Source organism: Dipodomys spectabilis, unplaced genomic scaffold (genome assembly GCF_019054845.1).
Source record: "Dipodomys spectabilis isolate Male_0828 unplaced genomic scaffold, ASM1905484v1 ptg000518l, whole genome shotgun sequence".
In the NCBI taxonomy this organism is placed as follows: Eukaryota; Metazoa; Chordata; class Mammalia; order Rodentia; family Heteromyidae; genus Dipodomys; species Dipodomys spectabilis.
This window is the reverse complement of record NW_024871195.1, coordinates 288,558-312,586: the sequence shown is the minus strand read 5'-3', so window position 1 is coordinate 312,586 and position 24,029 is coordinate 288,558. Positions and strand designations below refer to the sequence as shown.

General features: G+C 38.5%; 1 protein-coding gene across 1 annotated transcript in view; it reads left to right on the top strand.

The window, feature by feature from the left end:
* Positions 1-23,038, top strand: part of Satb2 (SATB homeobox 2) — a 181,499-nt gene extending 158,461 nt beyond the window's left edge. The window contains exon 11 of the mRNA XM_042670088.1: positions 19,856-23,038. Coding sequence (XP_042526022.1) covers positions 19,856-20,317 — 462 coding nt within the window. The 3' untranslated portion in view covers positions 20,318-23,038. The remainder of the gene's footprint in view (positions 1-19,855) is intronic.
* Positions 23,039-24,029: the final 991 nt, after the last annotated feature.

Here is a 24,029-nt window from a genome sequence, read left to right as displayed (position 1 = left end):
GAGGATGTGGTAAATCACAGCAGTGGTTTGTGATCTCACAGTCGTGCTGGTGTCAGAGACTGAAGACCAAAGGCAAATCCTTAGCTTCCAATGGATTTCCTTGAAATCCCTCACCCTTGTAGCATATCATGGATAATAGCATATCATGGACAATTACATTTTTACAAACGGTAAAGAAAATCATTTTGACACACACAGTATTTTCCAGCCAGACCAGCTTTTCAATCTTTTACAGCTTTCATGCATTAAGGCTCATGTTTTCTTTGTTTATTTTTAAAATATTATCATTAATAATAGGTTTGTTCTGTGGTCAGCCCCAAATAGAAGATACTGAGGAAGACCTCTTTCTTTTCTGTTGCCCCCAAGTCAAACATTTGATACCTTTTTATTTGGGCAACATTGGGCTCCTCATGTTTTTGATTAAGAAATTTATGGCAGCCAAATTTTCATAGAGATTTTTAAGAGCTTTGGTCATTTTTCAGCTTATTTCTACATGTAATAGAATGAATTATGATTGGTGGCAAGTCACTGGAAGAAAAAATAAGGGAAAGAGTCAGAAGAGAAATACTGTCATTGATTTCTTTGCAACTATATCCAGTAAAGCAAATTTGGACTGGCTGGACCTAAAAAAGCCATTCCCTCCTGCCAGTCACCTGCATTGTATTTCTAGGGAACAGAAAAAAAAATCAGGGCACAATATTCTCTCTTTTTAACCCTTTCTGATCAAATGTAATGTTTCATTTTGAAAATGAAATCTAATTCCCCCAAGGCTTTTGAAACTTTAATAATACACAATAAATAAAATCATATCTAATAGCTCAGCAGTTTCATGTGGCACCATCATCTTCTAGATGTACTGCAACTGCGGAAACATAAATACTTGCAGGCTTCAAAAGCCCAGTTTCTATTTGCTAAATAAACTTGGCTGGCTTTAAATTCCTCTGTGTATAGTCATTAATACAATCCACTTTGACAGCATTTAATTAAAGTGCTTTTCTCTATTAAATTCATCAAAAGTTCTCTCCCCCCACCCCCCGACTCCCCAATGTATAACTGCTTTCCAGATGCCGAGAGGCAGGGGCCTGTAGGCCTCTTTTTAAAGAACTTCTCATTTCTCTTTGTAAAGTGTTTATTACACTCCATTTAGGAACTGTTAAGTATGGCTTAGAAAGAAAGGCAGGTTCCAAGACACGTTCTCTATCCCTTCAGTAATCTCTTAAAAGAAAATAAAATGTTAGATTAGCACACAGAATAAGCATTCCTTATTTTTCTCATACTCTGTCAACATTACTAAGCATTTAAACTGGGAGGTAATGAAGATATGATTTGCATGTCAGAGCTTGGGAATTTGCATTAATCCTGAGCAGGTACTTGGCTTGAGAACATTTGCCTCCAGACTTGGGAAGGGTGAGCTAACAGTGCAGTATTAATAGATTATTGACAGCTTAATGTCTTGGCACCTACTTAGCCCATGAAGTATAATAACCAGAAGCTGTCTGATATGAAAACAGTCAATAGCATTTTCAATCAAAACCTTTCAGTTAATTGCTGGTTGACCTTAGAGATTTCCTTTAGGCAATACCATTCTAGCCTAGACCGACAGGACCATATTGATTTGTAGAGTTTATTCAGAGATGATTATTTAATACCCATTGCTCCAGTATATGTGGTAAATTTAGTCTTTTCTCTGTCTGCCATATAAAATGCCTTTTAGGTGGTACTTTTCACAAATACGCCCTTTACCAGCTCTACTTTTAAACTATTTCATTAAATCTGTTCTTTTCAGAAATAGAAAGTTGGGATTCTTGAAGGTACACATGATCAAATGTTTTAATATGATAGTAGTTTTGATAGAATTCTTTGCTCAGTCTGGAATTATAATTTAAACAGAGATCCTGAGAAAGCAAAAATCCTCTCGGGAAAAGAGTTATATAATACCTTGCAAGCACTGTGCTTTAAAACTAAAATGTTCTGTAGTATCAAAATGCTTTTTTGATTTCCATAGTATAAATGAGATGGGTTACATTGGGTTTCTAGAGTGTCTATGCTTAACTTCTGTGATTTTTTTAGTTTAGCTGAAAAATCTCAAAGAAAAACATATTTTGGTAAAATATAAATAAGCTACAGAGGCAGACAAGAAGCAGTTTATGGCTCAAACTTTAAACCATTTGCTCACTTAGAAACGTGTGGTATTGGAAGTGGCACTGTGGCTCAAAGTGGTAGAATGCTAGCTTTGAGCAAAAGAACTCAGTGACAGGGCCTAGGCCCTGAGTTCAAGCCCTATGACCAACAAAAAATAAAAAGAAATATGTGCTCTTGAAGTGATAGAGGTTGAATCAAAATGGAGCAAAAATATGTACCTTAATTGCATTTTGTTACTTTTCTCTTTGTTCTTCACCTACGTTAACTTTATTGTTTCTTCTCCAAAGAAACTCATGTTGGCATTTAGTGCTCATTTTGGGTAAAATATTGAATATTTTCCATAGCATTTAGAGATAGGCAACAATTTTACTCTGAGGAGAGCCCACACCAGCCCTGGTGCCAGCGGCTAGCTACTCAGGGGGCTCAGATCTGAGGATCACAGTTCAAAGCCAGTCCAAACAGGAAAGTCAGTGAAACTCTTGTCTCTAATAAACTACTCAGAAAAAGCAAAAAGTAGCGCTCTGGCTCAAGTGGTAGAGCACTGGCCTTGAACAAAGGGGCTCATCAACAGTGCCCTGACCCCCCTGAGTTTAAGCCCCAGGACTGGCCAAAAAAAAAAAAACCCAAAACAATCTATTATCATACCTAAGATTCATTTAAGAACATTGCACTTTCATAAATTCTTTGTTTAAAGGTCTTATTTCCTTTTGTTGTCTTCTATGGGTCTTCCAGTTTTTTATTTCTTGTTTACTGTTTGCCTCTATCAACTTTTCTTGTCAGGCCTATTGGCTCTGTTGATAACCAGAATATTTCTGCTGATCAAGGGAGAGAAAGAAAGGAGCAAATGGATGTATATACCAGTTGTAATCCCTAAATGAAGGGCCCTCGAGTGCCTTTCATAATGTTCATTTAGTTACTTTTTTGAGAATTAGAAAAGTTCAAGAGTCCCTTAGGTATTATTAGTTTATAGGTATTATTAGCTTATGCACAGTACATACATACATATATATTTCATACATATGCATCTTTTCAGCAATAAGTATGTTTTAAAATAACCATCCTTTTGTAAATTCCACTTTTTGTTCTCCTTAGCACTATTAGTTTTGTTCTGAATTTTAAAAATTTCATTTGTTTAATGATGAATATTAGCTCTACAGAGCACACCACAAAAGGAGAGGGTACATCACCCCTGAACATGGTCAGTTGGAGAATGGAGAAGGCTTTCGGGAAGTTGGAGAGCTCAGTATTCCTGATAGGAGCTCCCTGGGAAGGGGACCGCAGATCAGAGGCACAGCGGCAGGAAGGGTCAAAGTGTTTTTGGCACACAGCCTGCAAGGACAGCGGCAGATGCACAAGCTGCAGTCAGGTGACAGTCATCTTGGATAATCCAGAGAGACCTTTACCACCATTATTAAGGCCACTAAAGGCCTTTGGCAAGGTGCTCTGTCTGTTGGGAGAAAGCTGTAATTCAGGCAGAGGATTATAAGGTTCTGTATTATAGCAACCGGAGCAGGCATGGAAAGAGAAAGGAACATGTATCCAAGAAGTATGTACAAAGAATAATCAGCAACCAATGAGATCAACTAGATGTGGAGTTATTTTATTGAATGGCGACTCTTTTGTACAACTACTTAAAGATAAAAAAAAATCCTAAAAAAATCAGAAGAAACACTCAACTCCTCCACTTGTTAGGGGGTGGGAGTGGTGTTGATCTTATATAACACCAAAGGAGATTGTTAATGATTAATTTCCCGCTAATGTAATTTGTAAGTTTGTTTGTTTTATACTGAGTTCTCAGCTATTAAATTAAATCCACCCTTAAGCAAATTCACATTTGAAAGTATAATGACTTGACAGTTCCAGTTTCTGAGGACAACCTGCACAGGGTAAGCAAATAAGCTCCCAAAAGTCAGGCAATGCTGCATGGGGAGAAAATTGGACTTGCTTTGTGAATCTAAGTAGATAAGGATACTGAATAACTAGCCTCATGAGAATGTAATGGTCATCTCCTGATTGGAGAGTGGGATCTTTCCTGTGGGAAAACTAACTTCCAGCCCTTTTACTTTGCCCCAGGGAATCAGGAACTAAGATTGTTCCTCCCACTGGCCATCTTTTTTTTTTTTTTTTCCTTTTTAAATTTTTATTTTATTTTATTGTAAAGCTGATGTACAGAGGGGTTACAGTTACATCAGTAAAGTAATGGATACATTTCTTTTTTTTTTTTTTTTTTATTTGAGAACATACTGTACAGAGGGGTTACAATTACATGGGCAGGATAATGCATACATTTCTTACCAAGCATTGCAGCCTCCTTCTTTGTTTACCCTTCACCTCCCTTCCCAGCCTCCCCCCTCCCCCCCACCCAATCATACCCCCCCCCCCCACACCGACATTGTAAAGCTGGTTTTGACATGACATTTTGTACTTCTCATTGTTGCAACAGGTCCACCTGAATCCTTAAACGACTTGTTTGTCCCCATCTCCTCCACATGTTATACTGACATCAAATATAGTGAAAGCGGGGGTTACACTGTGGGGGAGGGACATACAAAGCAACAAAGAAATAATCTTATAAATGCGTTAGAAACACATGCATGAAAGAAACAAAAACATTAAAATACATATTTGAGGGCTCGTTTTCCTAACATCACATTCTCTGACTTTTTCCGCTTGACTCATACCTATACTAGATATTGCAAATAAGGGAAACCATGGGACCTATGTTTCTTTGGGCCTGGCTTACTTCACTTAATATAATTTTTTCCAAGCCTTTCCATTTCCTAACAAATGGGGAAATGTCATTCTTTCTGATGGAGGCATAGAATTCCGTTGTGTATATATACCACATTTTCTTGATCCATTCATCTACTGAGGGGCATCTGGGTTGGTTCCATATCTTAGCTATGGTAAATAATGCTGCAATAAACATCCACTAGCCATCTTTGGCACCCTGGAAGAAGGAAATTCACCCCTCCCTGGGAAGCTGTGGCCTAAGTAAGATTGCCTGGACCTGTTGGCCTGCCACTTCTCAGAAGCTGTATATGCCACAGAATTCGGAAGCCAAAAAAATCTCCCTCTACCTTATTTTGGTTACTAAGACCATCAATATAGAAGATGTAAAAAATCCCCGTAATGAGTGACAAATGTTTAAAACTTAAAGAAAACCCTCTAGAACCTAGAGCCTTTGGGAAGTTTTTAGTCACATTTAAGTTTTCCATTCTCCTTTTCCTTTGAAAGGATACAATACAACGAGTCCAGTCTCTGATGAAATGAAGTTGAAAATTAAGGCTATGTTTGATGAGCTCTCATTTGACACTTTTTCTGTTTGTATGTGCCAGTCCTGGGGCTTGAACTTGGGGTGCTTTTACTCAAGGCTAATGTTCTACCATTTGAGCCACAGCTCTACTTCTGACTTTTTACTCGTTAATGAAGAGTCTCATGGACTTTCCTGTCCTGGCTGGCATTGAACCTTGATCCTCAGCTCTCAGCCTCTTAAGTAGTGAGGATTATAAGTGTGAGTCGTTGGAGCCTGACATTTGACACCTTTTAAGCAATAAGCCAAAGGGAATCTTTGCTGTCACTCTCCACAGTGCAGACCACTGCCTCATGGTCTGAGGAGAAAACCCTGCTTTGATCATTTGACTCTGTTTACCCAGTTTGGACTTTAGGGTATAATAAGCTATAATATGTCAGTGGTGTGGTGATGTTAGCTATTTGTCTCTTACCCAAGTAGTTGATTATAATGCACTGCTTAAGATTTGCTTTCTATAAAAGGAATATTTGTACTTTTATGTGTTTGATTCACACAGTGCAGTTTTCTCAAGTCCTGTTATTAAGTGGTTACATCCAGAAAGCAAAAAAATATGCTGAAGTAGTATTTTATTGGTGAATGTCTAATATTTTCTCTAACCATAACTGTCAGATTGTTCTGAGTGCCCCAACTGTAAAAATTATACAGAAAATGTGGCCTGTCCTGGGGTTCTAAATAGGCTCACATGGGGCCTCAGACACCACTGACCTGCCTTCGCCTCTTTCCCCACAAATGAAGAATCGAATTCCAACGGCTTTGCTTCAGACTCACACCCTATCCTGTAAGAAGCTGGAAGACAACATAATTGTTCACGAATACCACTGTCCTTTTTTTTAATTAAAAAAAATTGAGCTTCAAGCTCACATATCATTTATTACTGATACTTATGTTTTCTTTGATAATAATTAAACCAACTAGTTTAACTTGCTTAAGAGTCTTTCTTTTTGAAAGTACGAGGTTTGAACATAGAGCCTTGCATTTGCTAGACAAATTCTGTACCACTTGAGCTACAACCCCAACTCTTTTTGCTATGTTTTTTTAGGTAAGACTCCCACATTTTTGCCTAAGGGTTGCTCAGTCTGTCTCCCTTCTACTGTGGCTCCTGTGTAGGCACACCACCATGTCTCGCTTATTTGAGATGGAAATCTCACTAACTTTATGCTTTGACTGTCCTTGAACCATAACCCTCACAATCTCCACCTGCTGAGTAGCTGGGATAAAACACCTGAGCCACATTATACTGGCCTACTTAGGGTTTTTTAACCTGAACACTGCATATCTTTGATTGTAAATCATTGGCTATTGATGAGGTGCTATGAATTTCCAGGTTGGTTCTTTGAATGCTGATTTAAATTCTCGGCACCCAAGTCATCTTAACCTTCTGACTGCTCACTTAGTTACCCTGGTTATTTTGTTATCTTTAACTCTCTCTAAGACTTGGTTTTGTTTTTTAACTTCAGGTGTTGGAAAAGCACTCTTTTCCTCAGTTACCGCAATGTAACAAGGCATGCATTTACCTAAGCAGACTCCCAGAGTCTAGTCATGTTCAATTTGATACGTTTATTTTCCTCCAATCAGTCTAGTCACTTCCATGTTGCTCTTTACTAATCGAAACCTATTAAAGCTTTGTACACACTTCAATATTGCCAGCCCTTCTCTATAAATATGTAGTTTAAATATAGGGCTCTCAGAAGACAGGGTAAGGGTAGTAGGGTATAGGGAATAGAAGGAAAATAAAGGCTTGTGGGTAGTAGGCCAGTGAGACTTGAGGTGGGCAGGCTTGGGAATGCTTTCTCCTGGGTATATTAGTACATCTTGATGGCATAGGCCATCCTAAAGAGTCTGCTCTTTCTAAATCCTCTCATGGATTCTGTTGGTCATATTTGCAGAATAGCTTTTGTTATTGATCATCCCTAAATAAATCCATATTACATGATGCTGATGAAGGGAAAGATAAAACTTCCATTATGTTCAATATGTACCTAGTATTTTATCTGTCTTCACATATAACTAGAAAAAGCTTCATTTTCTATACTTGGCTTTTCTGTGATTGAGATATAGGCACACATATTGACCTTACTATTTTTACTAGCATATCAGCTCATCTCATTTTATTGAAGTAGTTCCCAAACTACTTCTATAGTATTTGCAGAATCTAGATATTTCCAGTAACTAGATAAATGATTACAAAACTTTTCTTCTACCCTAAACTATGGAAGTTGTTAATGTAGTTGTTCGCAATTCATTACTGAAGAGAAAATGATATAAGCCAAAGGCTGTTTTAAGATCTCTGATTCCTCCAACACCTAAATATATTTTAACAGATTATTGTGTCATAATGTATGATTTTGTCTTTGACCAAAGTGTGTATTTTGAGAAACAATTATTAAACTGCATTAAAAACATACACAGTCTTCTAGTAGTGTCTTGGTTGCAATATTAAAGGAATCTCACACTAAGGCTGAAGGAAATTGAACATGTATTTCCATGTTAGACTTCCTATCACTTTGCTTGTTTGTATTGATTTCTTTTGACATGGTCTTTTATTGAGCATGATTCTTTTTTCTTCTTCTTCTTTTTTAAATCCCCTTCCTATAGCTGTATGTGCTAGAGCAATTGTAAAAGGAAACCAACCTATATTAAACCTGCCTGGAGTCAAAATGTAATCTAACACCTGTAGTCTGCAATTTGTCATCACTCATGGATACTTTTATTATTTTTGTTGTTGTTGTTAATAACAGATTTTCTGAGTTTTGACCTTAGGATACTGTATAATCCCCAAAAAGCATCAAAATCAAACCATAGTTTTTAATAAGTCTTATAATGTTAGGATGTGAAATTACAACCATAAGAACCAACTACAGTAATATGGAGTTAAAAATAGTTCTGTGTTATGTCTAAGAAAATATATTTTGCCTGTGTAAATGTCTCTGAGTGATAAAGTCAAGAGGCAAATCATAATGTATATGTAATTTCCCCTAGATCCAGACTTTACGGTCTCTAGATGATTTGGCTCAAGTGAAGATGATTTTAAATGCAGGATCTATTTTGAATTTTATAGAAAGTCTATGTTTATCATTAGGGAGAAGCAGGGCTATTTGTCAAGTATGATTTTCATAGTGCAGAAAATTTTGAGCTTCTGAGACCCCTTTTCAGTTTTAAAATTAAGACCCCAATAATGTATCCTATATATCAATATTACCATATAGAACTTAATTCTTAGAAATTGAAAAAATATGCTAATTTTAAAATAAGTACATATACATATATGTAAATTATATCATTTATGGGAAATAACTTTCAAAATAAAAAATGGAAGTAAAACAATGTTTTATATATTTTTTGTAAATATGCTCATGTCTGGCTTACTAGATGGCAACTGGATTCTCATAATTGTTTCTGTATTTAATATAGCATGTGGTTTTAGTTGAAGTTGATGAAGAAAGTCATGCCTTAGACAGACATATAATTAGAAAAAGTAAGAATATTTTAATTAGCTTTCCACTGTTGGAAAGTTCTTCTCTAGTATTATAGCAACACTTTGTAAGTGACAGAAATTTAAAGTTAGTTCTTAAGTAGAATTCATCTGTGGGTTTTCCTTGAACATTTCATGCGGTCATACTTTGTTACCATATCCATTATTTTTCTTTGAACTTTGAATAGTCTGCTGCCAGTTCATAACTTCATAGCATTGTTCATTAGTCACTTGAGAAATATTGATTTACTCATTGTACAGATCTTACATATGTTGACATCTCATTGGATAATATATTTAAAAAGAAAAATCAAAGACATTTGTTAAATCACCACCAATATCATCAGGAAAACTCTATGTATTAGGAAGTTGTTAAGCTTATGGTGGCAGCTATAAGTTTTCTAAAATTCTAACTTATGATTGAAAGTTCAAATTTTATCATTGGCAATAAATACTAAAAAGATACTAATAATTTTTAATGTGACAGACTTACTTTCATTTTTAAGGCAATGTCAGCCAAATACCCAAATCTAAATAATGTTTGTCTTAGTGTTGCTTGTAAGTGAACATGATCTATTCCATGACAAAGGTGGCTACTCAGCCTGCACCTCAAGGTATTCTGTCTGGACAATGAGCATGGTAAAAATGCTTTTTCAAGACAACCATCTTACTTCGTTATACCAAAGCCAACTTTGCACAGACTGTTAAAAAGAGACATACTAATTACTTGAGATGTATCAGCCTCAACTTTACTGCTTGCTTCATCAAAGATATTCTTATGTGAAAGCAGTGTCACCACTACTGTGAGCTTGCAGCAGTAAAGGACCAAGCAGTAGCTCAGCGTCTCTGCTTTGGTGGTCACAGGCCAACAGGTTTCTCACAGCACCTTTCATCATGGTCACAGGAGTGAGTGATATCTTAGTCTTGTTATGAAAGTAGTTTGATATCACGGGCTTCTTGATGACCAAGAGAGATTACCCCAAGCCCATTTTAAGAATCACTGACAATGGATGTCTTCTTGTGAGCCTGTTTGTGTAGATGTCACCTTGAAGAAGGCTATGACCTTGAGTTTAATTTCACATGCCACATTAAGAACAAACATAGATCATACAGGATATAAATAAGAAATGTTATTGGTAGACAGGAGTGGTGCTGTGGCTCAAGTGGTAGCGTGCTAGCCTTGAGCTGAGGGACAACGCTCAGGCCCAGAGTTCAAGCCCCCTGACCTACCAAAAAAAAAATGTTATTGGTAGACAGACCCATTTGTAGACCTGTAAACCAATGAGATAAAGAGTACAAAATTTTGAATTTGTTGCTGATTTTTGTAATAAGCACATTCAGAAAAGTGCATGAAACATTCATTATTCTTAAATCTGCATTACAGTTTCTAAATGATAGCTACTACTTTGTTGCAACTTATGAATGATAAAAACTGTACTAGGTGCTTAGTATAAATTATCTCACTCAACCTTCTTAATGCCTCAAGGAAGATTTTACAGATTAAAAATGCTGTCTTAAAGAGAGTAACTTGGCTCAGTTTCAAGGCCACAGAACAGTTGGGCTTTGGAGGTAGGAACTGATTCAACACCAGAATTTTATAACCTCCCCCCCAACTTCTGTTTACAACTTTTGTACAGTGTCATCTTATTAGGTTATGTAATGTCCTAGAATTTTTAAAAATATAGGAATGGAAAAATAAGAATAAGTATATCCCTACTCTTAAATATATACTAGAAGTAAATTCCTACAGTTAGGGCAGCTTCTTTATTTGCTAAACATATTTATACTAAACAGGAATAATAGAAAAATAACCATCAGGGCTGCCTGGGAATAATAGTTGCTCTGAAAGTAGAATAGAGGGAGTATGAAATGAGTTCAATGTTATAAAGTTCTGAGTCCTCACTGTGTCCCAGACACACAGTATATCAGCATGTGCTTCACAGTACAATAGGTGAGATAGATATTTAATAGTTCATAGAAATATGAATCTTAACACCTGGTTTGCCCTTTGCAATTTTCTAGTCAGAACAGTAGTCTCTAATGCACATTTTGAAGAAGAAAAAAAGAGAGATTTAGCAAGTAGAGCTAAATTGTTCAAACTTTAATCACATGACATCTCACACATAATAAAATTTTAAATAACAGCATATATTTATTCATCTGTTTAGTAAGTTCTAGTTGAGTTATACACAAGGACTTTCAACAAATTTGTTCTTGTTCTGATTAAATCTATTTTTCTTAGAAGTTGTAGTAAAAGAATTCTTTATTTTTTATCAACTATATTTTGTTGTCATAGATGAAGTAAAATTGAACAAATCAAAGAAAGTCTGATACTGATGTAAAATGTAGACTGATGTCATCTTGATCTTGACCCCTGCTGCTGGGCCTCCCTCAGGCTTCCCTGCGTGAATTCACTCCTGGGAAGACTCTGGTCACCCAGAGGCATGTACGGCCACCTGGCCACCTGGGAAACTGCTTTAACCTGTTACTACACTGGATCCACCACCCTGTACAGTCACCTCCTTAATAATTTCTCATTTTCTCTATATAAAAAAGACCACAAAGTCTTGGCTTATTATACATAATCCAGTTCACCCCATAATGATACAGTGAATTATATACTTTCCTAAACTTAATCATTCAAGATCTTACTTCCTTCCCTGCAGGCAAGAGCCATTATATTTTACACATGGCTCCCAGCTGGTTTTCATTGAGGCCTTCAAAATCTATTTGGACGCTGAGAGCTTTAAGAAGAGCTGCTTTATCTTTCTTAGTCAGCTTTTGCCATGGTACCACGAGGTCCTTTTGTTTTCAAAGTTTTCGGTTTGGGAGGTAGAGAAACAACATGTGTCTCTATTATGCTTGTGCCTTGTGACTGGTCAAGGATCTTTGGGGTTTTATTTTGAAGCGGGTGTCTCTTTTGAATATATGCGCAGCTTCTCTTTATGCATAGCTATTTTCATGCCCATTTATGTATGTTTGTGTCAGTTTTACCCCAGAGAAATTTTAGCATATGACTAAAAAGCAGCTTCTAGTTTTTTAACTTTCCGTTTGTTTATATACAACTCATAATTTACCTATGAATCCTTAGTTATTAAGTATGGCACTTCTTACTAAAAAGCCTTTCAGGACTAGGGGGTAGGGTCAGTGATACAGTGTTTGCCTATCCAGCTAGGCCTTGTGGTTTGATCCCCAGCACTGAGGAAGAATAAAGAAAAAGCTTTGTTAATAGACCCAATTATTGTAGGTATTCCCAAACTGTTTGATAAATGGATACACTTTCCTTATTCTGCTAACTCAAGGCTGGTTGTTTTCAACGTAATCCTTTTTAGGTCTGAGCCATCACTTAAATGTAAATTAACCATTTCATTGAGAATAAAAGAGCCAGGGTACACTTTAGGTTGTTTTTATTATACTGTTTCTATTTGTGATATTTGGATTAAAATCTAGTAATGTATTGCAAGCTGAAATTTTCCTCCCTTTTATATGGCTCTATGAGTATTTCCACTTCTGTGTAATAATAGTAGCAGTTTCCAACTTCCATGCTATTTTTGGCTGGGCTGGATTTTATGACCAAGGTTCCCTGTGAGGGCAGTAGATGGCCAAGACCCTCCATGCTGTGGTCCTGGCTTCACCACAGCTGTCCTTGCTGTCCAGCACAGAGCTGGCCAACAGTCCTGTCTGCCCTGCTGGAAAGGCCCTGCCTCTGTGCTGCCCAATGTGGCACTACACAAATGGCACAGCTGAACACTTGAAATGTGGCGGCGGAACTGAGTGGCTGAGGAACTGAGTGCTGCTCTTTGCAGTTTTAATTAACGTAAACAGCCTCAGGTGAAAAGTGGCTACTGGTATGGGACAGTGCAACACAGCTTCAACACACTGACTTTCCTAATGTTTTCCATGGATACCCTGTGCGTTCTTGTTTCTCAGTCTTACTACTGTGGCTTGCTTTGTCCCCAGTGTTCTCTTGGAGGGGAGGCCCTCACTACTTTAGGCCTGGTTGTTGATTGTATTTGTTATTACCTGGTATTTTTATTTATAGTCTGTGTCCTTTGTTCTGCAGACATTAGTCAATTTTTCTCTAAAGTCTAGCTCTTGGTAAGTAGGAGAACACAATGTAAAAAGAAATGAGCTTTAAAATTAGATCTGCATTAGAAATCCCTTCTGACGCTTGCAAGGTCTGTGTTTTGGACTAATCAGGAACTCTGGTTTTCTCATCATAAACAGAGATACCTATTATTTGCTTGCAGGAATCCTGTGAGGTAGAATAATAAAAAAATACACAGAATTTAGGCCAGTGAAGCATAGTAAACATTATATGAATACATAGCACATGTTACTACTGCTATTATCCTTGAGACTGAATCTACTTAGATGCTTTTCTTCTACAATACTTAATTGTCATCCTGAAAAATTAGCAGTGGCTATTAAAAAGAAAGGGGTTTTTAAGTAAGTTTTCCAGACTCTTTACAGAAATATCAGAAATGAGTTTATTGACTAGGCTTAAGTTCAACTGTGATGGAGAAAAATCCAAATAAAAATAAAACTAGGATGAATTAATAGGCTTCTGTGTACACAAAAATTTATTGTACAAAGGAACAGCAAGCTGCCTTTATGAAGCAATGGGTTTTGCTATTTGTAGAATTCATAGAAACATAGGTATTGTACCTTAGAAATAGAGGATGATCAACTACTGGTTGATTTTCTTTCTTTTTTCTTTCTTTCTTTCTTTCTTTCTTTCTTGCTTGCTTGCTTGCTTGCTTGCTTGCTTGCTTGCTTGCTTGCTTCCTTGCTTGCTTGCTTTCTTGCTTGCTTTCTTGCTTGCTTTGCTTTCTTTCTTTCTTTTTTAATACAGTGTCTCACTACATAGCCCAGGCTTTCCTTTAACTCATAATCCTCCTGCTTCCACTTCTCAAATTTGCAATTACAGGTATGTAATAAAATGTGTAGCTTCTAGGATCATTAAAGAAAACATTTATTGAGATATGTTATAGTTTACGTACAGTAAAAATACATAGATGCTACTTGTAAAGCTCCATCATCTTTTAGACACGCATATATCTTTTCAAGTAACAGCCAGGTTCCTACCCAGAATATTTTTAACATTCTGAAAGCTGCTTCCTATCCTCCTTCACTCAATGAATCTCCACAGTAACCACGATGCTGACATTCGTTGTGGCAATTTTCCTCCCCACTCCCCCTTTTATTCTCTTGTATTTTTTTAAAAAGTTTTTCTTCTTATTGACTTTCCCATAAGTGGATTCATATGGCTTTCAGTCTCTCACATCTGGCTCCTTTCACTCAACAGTATGTCTGTGAGAGTTATCCACATTGGTGCAAAGACAATGGTTCATTTCCCCCAGTGCCCTTTGTATCAGTGCACCATGACCATCTATTCTATCAGAAAACACTTGAGTTGTTTCCAGGTTGGGGAGCCTATGACTGAAACTACCATGAAGATGACTTTCAAAAGCTCTAGCACTCACTTCAGTTTATATTTGACACTAGGTGATGCTACTAATAGGAATTTCCCCTCTCCCTTCCCCTGCTCTCCACTGGACTTGTTTTTGAAAAGGGATAAAGGATGAAACTGGAAAGTCTCTGGACATGGACAGTTTATGCAAGTACTTGGGAAGATGCTCAATTAAATTTCCAGAAAATCCCAAAATACTCTTAACCTGTGTGTGTAGGGAACTAACTCTTTAGGAAAGATCCTATATCTATTCAGTTGGTAAGGCATCCTCTATTGTGACTGAAGTAATTCTAAATTTTATGATGCAAAAACCCCACCCTGATCAGCTGGAAATATTTAGGTAAACTGTCAAACAGCAATGGGACTGTTGACATGTCTACCCACCAGGAACCAGTGTTATGACCTTCAAGGCATTTGCTAGTGACAAAGATCAAACTCAATTCACTCTAGCTACATAACAAGAACTAGAGAACAAGCTCTGAGAAAGTAAGAGAGAAAAAAACTAAAATTTATCTAAGTGGGAGCTCAGAAACCCATTTGGTGTAAAACGGGCTAGGGAGTTAATTTATTTAGTGAAGACAGAAAAAAGAGAAGATGATTTGATCCTGCCCTTTAGCCTGGAGGAATTTGAGTAGATTGAGTTTCCTCTCTAGGGAAGACCATCTTATAATGATTAGACTGTACCCTAAAAGAAGCACTACATGGAACCAAGGATTCTTAGCAAGTCACCAGAGAGCAAATTGTGTAGTTGCACCTCCCGCCCCCGGAATATCTATAGATAATAATGCTTTGGAGTAATTTTGGTGGAGTGAAGATGGTTGGGACAGATAAATTTGGGAATATTTTCATTTACACACACAAACACACACACACACTATATAATATATACTATATATATATTCATAGTATATATATGCATATATATACATTATATATAGTGTGTGTATATTTATATATATGTGTATATATACACTATATATAGTGTATATAATTATATATGTGTGTATATATTTATATATGTGTTTGTGTGTGTGTGTGTGTGTGTGTGTATATATATATATATATATATATATATGAGATAGGGCCAAAGGAATAAAAACCCTCAGATATTTGGGTAACTTGCAAGACAGTTTCCCTTTAAAAAGTGCTTATTCATAGCCGGGCGTTGGTGGCTCACGCCTGTAATCCTAGCTACTCAGGAGGCTGAGATCTGAGGATCTAGGTTCAAAGCCAGCCCGAGCAGGAGAGACCGTGAGACTCCTATCTCCAATAAACCACCAGAAAACCGGAAGTGGCGCTGTAACTCTAGTGATAGAGTGCTCGCCTTGAGCTGAAGAGCTGAGGGACAGCGCCCAGGCCCCACAGCCGACCAAAAAAAAAAAAAAAGTGCTCATTCATGTAGATGTTGGCCTGCTACTCAGGTCACTATTGTATATTGTCTGAACAGAAACAATTTCATTTTGTAGAGAATTTATCATCCTATTATTTCTCTTCAGAAACATCCTTCTAATGAAGAAGGTAGATGGGGCAAGTGTCCCCTGGGAATCCATGTTCTAGCATATTCTGTTGTGAAAGTGTGTATTTCCAGTTTGTTGATGATCTAGATGACACTTTCATGAGGGATTGTAGAATTCAATTTTAGTTCATTTACATAAAGCTTATGGGACTTCCTACCACACACTAGGCATTCAGTGAGCAGTAGCTCTTACTAGTTCTTTCTCTGTTTCACATTTGGCTGCTCTGCACATGTAGCTTACTTTCTCCATTCTAAGTAATATGCAGAGGTAACCTAGTCCAATGGGTGGGCCTACAAAGAAGAACAAATGCTGTCATGCAGAAAGATTCTAGTGACTTCAAAGTATAGTTTTGGAAAATCTCTTCAAATCCAACCAGTGCACAATGGAAAACCCCTAAAGAACCAATCTAATTATTCAATTAAATGGAACCGTTATGCTGACTTTTACTACAGAGGGCAAGCATAATTTAGAAAATGGGGCATTTTAATTCTCTTTTGTTTTCTAATTAACACAATTGCTCTAATAGGGAGTACTTGTGCTTGAGTATATGTTTTTCCAATATATATTCTGTACCTGATTTCAACCTTTCTCTCTCCAAATCTAACATGCCCACCTGTTGACACAAAGGCTCATTTATTACAGTGCTCACACTGCCTGCATTATGGTCTCTGAGCACATATTTTCCTGCCATCAAAGCCGACATGAGCAGTGCAAGCCCACCACGCTGCTCCACTTTCCCTGGCGGGGATAATTAGGATGTGGAAGTAACAGAGCTCTCACTTTTTGCTGATGCCAGCTTACCACCACAGACCACATGAGTTTACTCTTAGTGGAAAGTGGTAAAGAAAATGCTAAGAACGTTGATTTTAATTGGGCTACATTATTTAGACTATAGTGCCATTGTTTTATAGTCTTGTGCTTTGGATTTTTTTTTCTGCCACCAGCCATCAGTTTGTGATGGACATTCTCATTTGCTTTTGATTATTCAACAGTGATGATTTGAACAAATTTAAGCCTTTTCTCTTGTTACCTTAATTCATCTTCCTTAATATTTGTTCAATTTTCTGCAACAGGCTGGCACTCTCACATTTTCATAACAGTGCTTCATAGACTGAGATGGATAGACTATATACATATATATATATGTGTATATGTATATATATATGTATATATATCCCCTTAACTACTTGCTTTGATGATAATGTTTGTTTCTTAGCTTTAAAAAAAAAAAAAACGGAGAGAGTAAGGGAAGGACTGACGTCGAAAAAGAAATGTGCTTATTACTGACTTAGGTAACTGTAACCCCTCTGCACATCACCCTTATAATAACAATTTTTAAGAAACTCAAAGAAAAAAGAAAGCTAAAAGAAAAAAGAAAAAAAGGAGAAAGAAAACTTAAAAAAAAAAAAAAGGCAAAGGGCTTCAGTGAGCAGAACCTGGTGGTGGTAGGCACATTGAATGATTCTTTACTGGACATGGTTTTTCATTTGTTGTTATTTTATTTCTGCATTGCTTGGACGAATTCCTCTTGAACTCTGAAAATATTTAATTTTGTGACTTTAATATGACAAAAAGGTTACATACAACATGAGAGGCCAGTAAAAGGAGACATGTATGTTTTAAAAAATAAACTGTGTGTGCATGTATGTGTGCATGTGCATACGCCAGTATCAGGTTTGAACTCAGATAAGAGTTTCTTCTTTAGCTTTTGTATGTATGTCAGGGCAGAGGATGCTTGAAGTCAGGGACTGGGTGCCCATTTTGAATTGCTATCCTCAGATCTACCAGCCTCCTGAATAGCCAAGATTACAGTGTGACCCACTGCTGCCCAGATCCCCAGCTTTTTTGCTCAAGGCTGGCACTCTGAGCACTTGAGCCACACCTCCACTTACGCCTTTTTGATGGTTAATTGGAGGTAATAGTCTCAGATTTGTCTGCTTGGGTTGGCGTTGATCTTTGATGGTCAGAACTCAGTCTCCTGACTACCTAGGTTTACAGGTGTGAGCCACCAGTACCCATCTAATCTCTTTTAGAAGGTCTTGGAGGGGTTCAGGAAGTTAGATGCGGAGCTAAGCATAAGAACTGTGGTCCCGTTGTCTTTGGACGTGGCCCCACCCACTTCCGTTGGAATGATCACATGGCCCCCTGTAGCTTTTTCATCCTTGGATGAAGAGCTGCAGTTGTGAAGTGGAAGCAGTGAGGCTCCTGCTGGGGCTATGTGTCCTGCTCCTTCTCCTCAGTTCCTCACAGTTCACATAGGCCCATAGGCCTGTGCTGAGAGCAAAGGCCAGGTTCTTGTCTAATCTTTCCCGGTCACTTAGTTTCTTCAACCAGATAGAAGTTAATAAATTAATATGAGAATGAGAAATTATTTCATGCAGGGATGAATTGAATAAAACGGTAGAGAAAGCCGGGGACCAGTGGCTCACGCCAGTAATCCTAGCTACTCAGGAGACTGAGATCTGAGGATCTTGGTTCAAAGCCAGCCCTGGCAGGAAAGTCCGTAAGACTCTGACCTCCAGTAAACCACTAGAAAACCGGAAGTGGTGCTGTGGCACAAGCAGTAGAACGCTCGCCTTGAGCTGAAGAGCGCAGGGACAGCGCCCAGGCCCAGAGTTCAAGCCCCACGAATGATTTAAAAAAAAAGAAAGAAAAATGGTAGAGAAGTGAAGATGAAGAAGGTAAGCTTGCTTACCTAATATCGTACATGTATTTTTAAATGAGTAAGGATAAAGAAGAAATTATTTAAATTACAACTAGAATGGAATGCTTGACGTTAAAGATAAAAAATAGAAATTAGGAAATGGGTGCAAACCAGAGGATTCGTTTATAATAATACTTGAAGTGTCCATCTGTGAGTTAAATATTTTCATAACTTAAGAAACACATCTTTAAATTATGAAAGTTTTAATGTTTTTTAAAAAGCATTATCATTTAAGGAACAAATTCAGAACCAAATGCAAATGTCAGTTGTTCCTGGTTTTACAAAGCATTTGTTTTCTGGCTTAAGTACCAACTATTTCTTTATAATACTTGGGAAATAATTGTGGGGTGGATGACAATAGGGACCGTTCACTGAAAGTTTTCCCTGAGCCAGGGTGAGCAAATTGTGACCCCTCATCTTAGTGGAGCCCGGCTTCGCAGCTCCTGCAGAAGCCTAAGGTAAGAACGGTCTGGCCTTTGACTTGAAAAAGCGTGTCGATCCCTAGTTTAAAAGCCCTGCTTTTTGCATACACCTCATTTCATCCATGCCACGTTCCCAGGGGGCCAGCGTGATGAAATTGGGGCTCAGAGAGGCCGAGTTACTTGCTCAAGACAACTGAGTAGAGCAATCTGGATTTGAACCCTGGTGTCTGGTCACAGAGCCCGCAGGTGCACCCTGCGTGGTTCCAGGGATGGAAGAGGTCCGATGACCTTGAACCACACAGGAAGGACTCTGCCTGCTGGCCCACAGGACGGCGGTGGGGAGCCGCGGGCGTCCCGGGGGCCGCGCTAGACACAGGCGGCAGACCTCAGCCATGGCAGGTGCTCATTGGGCAGACCTCAGCCGCGTGGCAGGTGCTCATTGGGCAGACCTCAGCCGTGGCAGGTGCTCATTGGGCAGACCTCAGCCATGGCAGGTGCTCATTGGGCAGACCTCAGCCGTGGCAGGTGCTCATTGGGCAGACCTCAGCCGTGGCAGGTGCTCATTGGGCAGACCTCAGCCGTGGCAGGTGCTCATTGGGCAGACCTCAGCCGTGGCAGGTGCTCATTGGGCAGACCTCAGCCGTGACAGGTGCTCATTGGGCAGACCTCAGCCGTGGCAGGTGCTCATTGGGCAGACCTCAGCCGTGGCAGGTGCTCATTGGGCAGACCTCAGCCGTGGCAGGTGCTCATTGGGCAGACCTCAGCCGCGTGGCAGGTGCTCATTGTCGTCTTCTTCTTCTCTCCATGGCCAGGTCCTCCACAGACAGCAGTCGCAGCCCGCCAAGGAGAGCTCCCCGCCCAGGGAGGAGGCGCCGCCGCCGCCGCCGCCCGCCGAAGACAGCTGTGCCAAGAAGCCCCGCTCCCGCACCAAGATCTCCCTGGAGGCCCTGGGCATCCTGCAGAGCTTCATCCACGACGTGGGCCTCTACCCCGACCAGGAGGCCATCCACACGCTCTCGGCGCAGCTGGACCTCCCCAAACACACCATCATCAAGTTCTTCCAGAACCAGCGGTACCACGTGAAGCACCACGGCAAGCTGAAGGAGCACCTGGGCTCTGCCGTGGACGTGGCCGAGTACAAGGACGAGGAGCTGCTGACCGAGTCCGAGGAGAACGACAGCGAGGAGGGCTCGGAGGAGATGTACAAAGTGGAGGCCGAGGAGGAGAGCGCCGAGAAGAGCAAGGCCCCGCCGGCCGAGAGCGACCAGAGATAATGTCAGCCTCCCCCCAGGCAAAGCAATACATTGGGTCCAAGGATTTTTCTGTTTTCCTTTCTTTCGTTAAACAAATTTTTTGGCTTTATTTTTTTTTAAATGTCTATTTTATTTTTTTTTCTTATCTTTATGACATTTCTCTGTTGCACAGGATATACCTACAGACTGAATCAGTTCAGTATTTCTGAATCAGATATCACCTTGGCAAAGACACCAAGTGTTATACTTTTACAATCGACTGGACCGTCGTAATTATAACCACAGGAGACTCTGCCTTCATTATCCTTGCACTTACGGAAGAGACATCAAGCAAATTCCAGGATAGAAAGACCAGCGAAATAAATGAAGGAAGCGACAAGTGTGTGTGTATATGTATATGTATATATCTCTATATTTACATATATATATTAAAGTTGCATGGGACAGAGAACTTTGCAATCCGAAAGAATAGACTGTGAAATGAGTTCTTAAAGAAAAGACTTGTTTATGTATTAAAACACCACTTCACAGTGAGTTGCTTTGGCTTTTTGATAAACTGCGGCCTGCTCTCAGGGTGGGGTGACTATTTTTGAATTCCTATTTATTTTTGTGTTTGTCCCTGAATTTTTTTTTTTAATTCTATGGCTTCCTATCTGGCAGCTTAATGGGTAATTTTTGAGGTATGTATTTAACAAAATAAATCAACACTGCCAAAACAGAGAAAAAGAGAGAGAGAGAGAGAGAGAAGGGAAGGGAAGGGAGAAGAAAGTAAAGTAAAAAAAAATTAGGGTGTGATAAAATGGTACAAGTAAAATTACTCTTAAAGACACAGTGCATACTTAAAATGACTCAATAAAAATGACTTGATATGTTCCATTATTCAGTTTGTCAGGACTGTCATGAACAGATACATTTCTGTGGAATTCCAAATAAGGCTGAAATTCAGTATGGAAAACCTTATCCATTAGTGCAGTCTTGATCAATGGCATTTTGATGTTGGACATACGGAATTCATATTATGAGCCACGTTTTGTTGTGAAATTTATTTACCTGCCTGTGGCTGCAGATCTTACAGTTATTAAGCCTGCTCATTTAAAAAGTTGTTCGTTGTTGCTGTTTTTGTTTTTTGTTTTTAATAGAAAATAGTTCAATGTAATGTTAAGTTAGAAAAGAAATTGCTGCCCAGGTAAAGGGCCTCCCTCTCAAATAAGTCTCCCTCCTTCTCTCTCCCCACACATTTCTTGTTTCTACTTCACTTTCAACTTCCTCTTCTTTATAATACACATTCCATCCACCTTAGCCAAACATTTCCAGTCCCTTTCCCTGATCCATAGCCCTAACCAGAACCTGTTTTTGAGTCATGGTGCAGCTTCAGGCAATAGGGTAAGTGAAGCGATTCCAGTAGAATCACCTACTCGTCATAAAAGGAAATAGTGTCCCAGTTCCCCACATAGCAATTCTCTTACGTGCAGCAGAACTAATGCCAACTGGCTGTTTAGTGGAATGAGCATTAAAGCTGAAGTCTCCTCTAGCTTTCCAGATTGCCGTCAGCTTCTGATCAGAAATACCAGTAGTGTTACTTTCCACTTCTACTTACAGTAATTGCAAGAGGAGACTTCCCCTTTTGGACTAGCCTCAAGAACCTCCTCTAGGCTTGGAAATGGCCCCTCGGCAGTCCCGTATGGTTGAATTATTATTTTTTTTTATTTCTCAAGTTGTGTTCTCATGCAACCTTGTCAAAGACCTCATGCAATATCACTTTGAAAGTTATTTTCTGTTTACTTCACGAACATTGTAATATAACTGTTAATACTATTTATATATTTGAAAGGTTTAAAAGGTAGGAGTTAAAAAACAAAAAAAGCAAAACTTCTATGTGTAGATATGGACTCAGAATTTACACTATACAGGGAGAAGACATGTTGCAATACAAGCTAATTCTAGCTGCTCAGTAACCTCTGGAGTTTTTAAAGGGACATTTTCCTGTACTTTTTCAAAAAATGATGTTTAAAAAAAATTATCTTGACATTGACATGAGCATCATGTATCTTTGCAAAAGGATGGCCGTTGGCATTTCAGCCCTGGGCCCATCCTTCCTTTTTCTGAAGAATGCTGCAGCTTTAAACAGAAAGTCCATGGTTGCTGCTTCCTGATCTCCGAGTTACTCTTTCCAAATTGTCTTCTGACACTGTTGCTGAAGGTCACTCTGTGTACATCTAGACACCATTTTTGCCAAGCTCTCACAAGGTGGTTCATTGATGGATGGCATCCGCATTTGGTATCTTTTACACTTCAACCAAAAATTTATTAGGTATTTTTCAATGCTAAGTCTTGCCTTTTATTTTTTAATTTCACTGCCAAGTCTGCAGTGGTTCTAAGTGAATCTGTGGGCATTTTAGCCTGTGGTCTTGCCAGATCTTTGCGAATTACAATGCATATATGTCTATTTATTCAATATCTGTCATATAATATCTATTTGGAAGAAGAAACTTTCTCTTGTAGTGCCTCTTGACAAAGCACAATTTCCCGCCTTTTTTTTGTGAAATGAAAAAAAAAAACAAATTGTGTTTTATTGCAGTATCAACAATGTGAATAAGGATTAACATATTGTAAATGTTCTTTTTTCCATGTAAATCAACTATCTTTGTTATCACTAAGTGATAATTAATTTTTAACTTATGTGCATTGTTAGGCTGTTAGAATTTTTTGGTTGTTAAAATAAAACGCATTCAATAAATCTGACTTTGTTTGTCAAGTATCTTTCCTCCCGTAGAGTGAGACCTAAAGAAACTCTGTGCCCTTATTTTAGAAACAAGACAGCAGCACTCACAATTACAGATGTTGATATTCTGTGTCATGTGTGGATTTAATTGCACATGCCAATGCATGTGTGTCCCTGTGTATATATAAACACATGCATGCTCACATCCTGAAGCCAGCAATCGAGAGAGCCATTTACCCAATTGTTGGTCATATACAAACAAAACTCAAATGTATAAAGATATATTTATGAGCCCAGTTCTTTATTTTTCTAGTGAATATTTTCTGTTTATAATTAAAAAACCACAAATGACTGCGTGTCAGGAAACTTTTGGAGCACACATGTCCATGGTTAATGGACATAATAAAAGTCTTTTATATTTAGAGCTGGGGTACCATAATGGGTGCATGAAGGAATGCCGGAAGGATTGATGTATCTGAGAAATGTGCGAAAATGATTTTTTAGAAAGTGCTTACAATGGAAAAAATTACTCAAAAAGACTCAACCCCATAAGGAAAGAGCAAGTGCTTAACTTCAGAACTGGCAAAGAGAAAGTAAATTAAAAAGTGATTTTGTTTTCTTTTGATATCCTAAATGACTTTCCGCTTTTTATTGATTGATTTTCTCATCTCTGTGCAGATGAGTTGTTCTTTCTGCAGTTTCACTTGCCCTTTCTCCCCAATGTTCATAGTAGGCCATTGGGACACTATAGATATGTGGAAGAAAATGGGTCTCTATAGAAAAGCAGACAGCTCAAGGTTTCCAAGAGCAAGGAGGGGCCCCAGAAAGGGAAACAAGTAGTTTATACAAATGTAATTGCCTGCTATATTTGATATGGGGACTTGGAGGGAAAGTTGTAAGATGCTTTAACTTTGAAACCAAGTGGCTTCCACAGTCTTGAAACACAACCTGTAGAGGCCTTACTCTCCAACAAATTGGGTTCTATCTACAAGACAGTCATTGTGTAGATGA